The 6,000-nt window shown below is 40.6% G+C and overlaps 1 protein-coding gene across 3 annotated transcripts in view; it reads left to right on the top strand.

Moving 5' to 3' along the window:
- FAT1 (FAT atypical cadherin 1) overlaps positions 1–3,588 on the top strand; it is a 104,667-nt gene extending 101,079 nt beyond the window's left edge. For 2 of the 3 annotated variants that reach the window (XM_060136676.1, XM_060136675.1), the window contains one exon: positions 2,158–3,588. In XM_060136676.1, the coding sequence (XP_059992659.1) occupies positions 2,158–2,786 (629 nt within the window). In that variant the 3' untranslated portion in view covers positions 2,787–3,588. Of the gene's footprint in view, positions 1–1,111; positions 1,148–2,157 lie in introns of all 3 variants that reach the window. The other variant, XM_060136674.1, reaches the window with a different exon arrangement.
- The last annotated feature ends 2,412 nt before the right edge of the window (positions 3,589–6,000 follow it).

Consider the following 6,000-nt stretch of genomic DNA (forward strand, 5'->3'; position numbering starts at 1 on the left):
TTAGCAGGCTTTTTAGAATAATTCTATAGATACAGTTAGCTAAATACTGGCTTATTCATGTTTTAGAATCACCACAGTTTTTGATTTAAATTCCTAGAAGAGAACCATCAAATCTTCTTTGTTCCAAATTATTTTATCACAAGGATTTTCAAGAACATCATTGAATGCACAGAAGGCATTGGCCTTGTTGAGAAAGTCACTAATCACCATGGTTCTTACTTCCACAATAATAAGAACCATGATGGTCGCCAACAGTTAGTGCTTGACCTACATTATCTGATTTAATCCTCCAAAAAACTAAGGGATTTCCACCCCCATTTCAAAGATAAGAGCCTTAAGCTTAGCCAGGGTAAGCAACCTGCCCAGGGTCATGTGATTCACACTGACTGTCTCTGCTCCATGCTGGAGTTCCACATGCAAAACGAGGACCCTGAAAGCGCAAGTGGATGGGTGGGCTCTGGGCTACAGGCAGCTAATGGTGTCTCCAAGGAAAGGTGGACAATGTAGGTATAAAATCGTATTCAAACTGGGCAAGGTTTGGAGAGATTTCCTCTTGGCTGTTCATAAGTGTCTAAGTGCATTCATGGTTTCTCTGAATTTAATGGCCATGTGCAGGCCTTGCTGTGCTGGAAAGTATGTGCCTCTTGTGTCACTGTGGCTTTTGTATTTGGGTTATCACCTAAGGGACCTGATGTGACCGAGCCTTTCATAATATTTCTCAGTAACATGAGGGTGTCATTTAAATTCCGTACCAGTTTACATTTTATTAGAGCCTATAGACTTTCAGTTACTCCTAACAAAATTTTGTGTTTTCAGGATTAGCTTGCCAGAAACAAGGGAAAGAAAGTAAAATCCTGAGTTTCCAGGCACAGTCCCTACTTCATCATCACTCATCTTTTCCCTGCACTCCCACGTCCCATTTTACTTGTGCTACACAAATTTCTCACCATTTGGAATTTTCATAGATAATGGCTTAGAGGCATAGTACATGGCTGGCTGGGCCTTTATAAACAGTTTATATTGTGTTATGTACTTATCTTTATTGCCTTTTCAGCCGTCCTTCTCTTTTAATTACAAATGTTTTCTTTTCTCTCTACTCTGCAACCAAAAGAATCTTTTGCTGCTCCTGACCTCAGCAAATCAAGAGGTGACTTATGCATGCCAGTTGTTCACTGATAATTCACTAAAACAAATTGGTGGAGGTTCGACCCAGTGCTGACTTGCTTCATGTGTTTGCGCAGTAACTAGTGCATAGTTGTTCGTGCCCTGCATTCTAAACGCGACTGCCTCACCTTCGCCCGTCTGCCAAAGGGTTTCAAAAATCCCGGGGTGGGCGGAGGGTTTTTTTTAATAATTATACTTTTATAATATATAGTTGAAAATGATCCTTAGTCCTTTCTAAAGTAACAAAAATTGTAGTTTATCAAAGATTACGTTACAGTTTTCAATGTTTAATTGCATTTTTGATTTGGAGGCATGCTTTGATATGTCACTGTATTAATACAGTTCATTGTTTTTCTTAGGGCTAATGAAAAGTAGTACAATTTTTAATATTAAACTTGTAATGTTATAAAGGAAATTTATTTTTTAAATTTTAGCATGCTAAAGATTGCTTTTATTTAAAGACTCACATTAATTACTGTTTTTTTTTTTAACGACAAGTAGTGCAGATCAAGTGACATTTAATATTTTACTAAATAGAGACTTCTTTCTGAAAGGACAAAATTTCTTTACCAATGTCCTAAGACTGAACTAATACTCTTCTTTCTAAAGAGCAGTGGGTTCTAAATTACAAGAGGAAAGCTGAAAGGATGATTGGAATCATTTGAAGAAAAGTGCATGTGTCTAGATGCTAGCATACTGCTCCTGTTAAAACTTCCATTTCTTTATGTAAGCACCTAACACTTGAGTGTTAGGTGCTTACATAAAACTGTAAGTCCACATTTTAGGAGCCAGAGCCTAATCCATAGAGGTTCTCAAAAGTGGTTCGGGATGGGAGGACGTCTTCAAAGCAGAGACCAAGGGTTTCCAGAATGTTGATCCTCTGTGCGTGGGAATGCCTTTGCACCTGTGTGTGTTGCATACACTGAGCCCTTTTTCCGTGGTACGCACTCTTGGGAGGAAAACACGTTGAAGTCTGTTTTCTTTTCTACCAAGGGTATCACTGGGATACATCAGATTGGATGCCAAGTGTTCCTCTGCCAGATATACAAGAGTTCCCCAATTATGAGGTGATTGATGAGCAGACGCCCCTGTACTCAGCAGATCCAAACGCCATCGATACAGACTATTACCCTGGAGGCTACGACATTGAGAGTGACTTTCCACCCCCGCCAGAGGACTTCCCCGTGCCTGACGAGCTGCCACCCTTACCTCCAGAATTCAGTGACCAGTTTGAATCCATACACCCTCCCAGAGACATGCCCGCTGCAGGGAGCCTGGGCTCTTCATCGAGAAGCCGGCAGAGGTTCAACTTGAATCAGTATCTGCCCAATTTCTATCCTACCGATATGTCTGAACCTCAGAAAGCAGGCCCTGGTGAGAACAGTGCTCGCAGAGAACCCTACGCCCCTTACCCTCCAGGGTATCAAAGGAGCTTTGAAGCCTCCACTGTAGAGAACATGCCCGTGTCCATGTACGCCTCCACAGCTTCCTGCTCTGACGTGTCTGCGTGCTGTGAAGTCGAGTCTGAGGTCATGATGAGTGACTACGAGAGTGGAGATGATGGCCACTTCGAAGAGGTGACGATCCCTCCACTCGATTCTCAACAGCATACGGAGGTCTGACGCTCAGACTCCCCGCAAAGTGCCTGAACCATAATGAACCTAGAGATTCTGTCAGTGATCTCCTGCATTGATCTTTGCAGCAGTGCTTAAGCGCTTTTTTCGGTGAGCTGAAACGGGCATGGCTGCACTGAATCCCGCACCTTGTGACCTGTTAGCCATTTCCAGCGTCCTAACCTTCTGTCTTTGGGTGAGGTTTACGTCGGCTGTGCCATTTCTGAGCATCTTTTTTGTATTTACATTTGTCTGTGTTAAAATAATAAAATGAAAATCAGTCCTACTATCTTGTTAGCATGATTCATGTATTTATATAGATTTGATTATTTTAATTTTCCTGTCTTCTTTTGTAAATTTTATGTACAGATTTGATTTTTTTTAGTTTTAACTAGAATTTCAAGATACTTTGTGCATTTGTTTTTGACCGAATTTTGGTGGTGTTAGTGTCATTACCTAGCACCCTGATTTTTTAATATAACCAGGGTTTCACTCTGTATCCTTTTCAACTGAAGTATGACGTTTCGTTAATACATTTCAGTATAGTCATTCATTTCTATCTGTACATAGGATGAGGACAGATCCCATACATGGACATGTCTTAAATGGGTTGCTGTATTTTAGAATTATAAAGATTTTTCATTATTGGAAAGTGTAATGGGGACCTTCTGCAGACTGTTTAGAACCAAAACCACCATGACACAGTTTTTATAGTGTCTGTATATTTGTGATGCAATGGTCTTGTAAAGGTTTTTACTGAAAACTACCATTAGCCAGTCTTTCTTACTGACAATAAATTATTAATAAAATACTTTAGCTTTACTGCCTGTTATTCCTCCGTATTTATACTCCTGTTCAGGATTCAGTTAATGAATTGAGAAAGAAGGGCTGGACGGACGGATGGATAGAAGGATGGATATAGCTTTTTTTGGCTTAAATACGAAGAGTTTCTTTGCAGTTGCCAAAACCAGACTGTACTTACAGATGTTGCCACTAAGTGGCAGTATATAGCTACGTGCTACTGCACGTAGCTAAACTATAGGTATAGAGGCAAACGGCCCTCTTATGTAATAAGTATTTTCTAACTAAAACGTCAAGAAAAAAAAAAAAAAGTCAAGAAAACTTCTCTTATGCATTTTTTATTTTATTGCTATTTTTTGGCCATAATTGAAACGCATCTATGGTTTTATCCTATGATTTATATCAAAAACAAAGCATTTTATGAAGTATTTTATCTTTCTGTTGTCAAAGAACACATCATACTTCTATAGGATTTAACGTGAAACTCAGAAGCCATCTTCCATGTGTATTTATAGTCAAAATCATCTCTCCGTCCCACAAATATATGTTCAGTACAGACCATGTGCCAGCCACTGTGATACGAATTATACAGAATCAAGCGTTCTTAGAACTTTGCAAAGACACAGTTTCCCTTTAGGTAAAATGCCTTTGTTATTTTATTAAACGATATATATACAGAGTTTAAACATCAAAGAGAGCTAAAATACGTATAACCAAAACCAGCAAACTCAGGCACTCTGCTATAACCACTTACAACCCTTAAGCTGTTTTCTCATTTTTCCTTTCAAATTTTTAAGTGTATGTATTGTCACTTCTTGAGTCACTAATTTTAGGAATTGCAGATCATGTAGCCTGTAAACCTCCATTGCTCTTGTTATCCTCGCCTTAGTTACACCTTCCTTTTTGGTTTAATTCACACATAGTGTTTTCATTGTTTTGATGATGTAAACATTCACCACAGAGCTAAGTAACATGTGATGTTTATTTCCATTTACTTTGTAACGTTCTCATTTTCTTAATTGCCTTAATTTTTCTTTTACTTATTTTTTAGAATTTGTGACTATTTTATTAATTTATTCAAAAAAATCTTTTGTTCACTTACTGAGTATCGTTCTGTATGGACAAAAATTCTCTGTCTCCTTGGATTTTACATGGGGGGAGGGTAGGTGGCAAGGGGAGATGATGAATCAATAAGATATTTCATAGCAGAGTATGGAGTGATGACTGCTGAGGAGAAAAATTGCTATTGGGGAAGGAAAGTGGTGGGGGGGATGGGGGATGGGAGGTGAAAGCTGAAGACCTCAATGGCAAGCTGGCATTTGAATAAACACCTGCAGTTGATAAGGGAGAATGAGGCCACAGGGCCACCTGGTGCACCAGCATTCCTGGCAGAAGAGCTAGTATAAAGGCCCCAAGGTTAAGAAGGTCGAAGAAAAGAGGGGAAACAAGTGTGGCCTCTCATGGATTTATAAAGTGCCTCTTAGGACGTGGTCAAAACTAGTAGATGACCATTGCTGATATCTATAGGTCTTTTACTTCAAGGATCTATTTCTCCAGAGGAGGGACTTCGCACTTCCAGCTTGAGAAATACCGTTGCTCTTATTTTAAAGTTGGCTGGATGGGAAGACTGGCGGTTTTATCGTGCACGTAGTCCCCCAGCTGTCATTTCTGGGAACATTCCTCCTCCCTCCTCTTTGCCTCTTGTCACCGAGTCTGTTCAGGACGGAGCTGAAAGAGGTCTGTGTACAACTGAAACAGCCAACACCCCTGGTACCCCGTTGTCACCCACTTTCCAGTGAGAAGTCATTGTAGGCTGCACGAGCTCTCCAGGCTGTGAGGTCTGATTCCTTCTCTGCTAAGGCATGATTTATCGCTCCCCGCACCGTCCATCTTCATACACTGTAGTGTGGTTTATAGTTAATACCTTTTTACTTGCATTGAAAATGGGGCTGCTTTTTAACTTTTTCCCCCTTTCCCTGTTTTGGATTTTCAAGAGAAGAAATAGAATGTTCTGCCACCTTAAACTGGAAGTCTGGAATACGCTCTTAACCACTGATTCCCAGTGTCTAGAACGTTAGTATGTTAGTTTCATATTGTGCCACAAATAACCAGAAATGTGGTGGCTTAAAATAGCTCCCGTTTGTTACCCCAGTTCTGCAGGTCAAAAGCCCAGCATGGCATGGCCAGGTTCTCTGCTCAGATCTTGCTAGGCTGAAACCAAGTTTTCAGCTGGGCTGGGGTCTCTTATGAGGCCTGGAGTCCTCATCCAGGTTCACATGGTGTGGGCAGAATCCAGTTCCTTGGGGTCATCGAACTGAGGTCCCCATTTTCTTGCTGTACAGCCGAGTCTCCTGCTTTCTCACTGACAGTGCCCACTTTATTGGCAGCGTCTGACTCAGGTTCTAGCTCTGTGACCCTCTGA

Source organism: Lagenorhynchus albirostris, chromosome 21, assembly GCF_949774975.1.
Source record: "Lagenorhynchus albirostris chromosome 21, mLagAlb1.1, whole genome shotgun sequence".
In the NCBI taxonomy this organism is placed as follows: Eukaryota; Metazoa; Chordata; class Mammalia; order Artiodactyla; family Delphinidae; genus Lagenorhynchus; species Lagenorhynchus albirostris.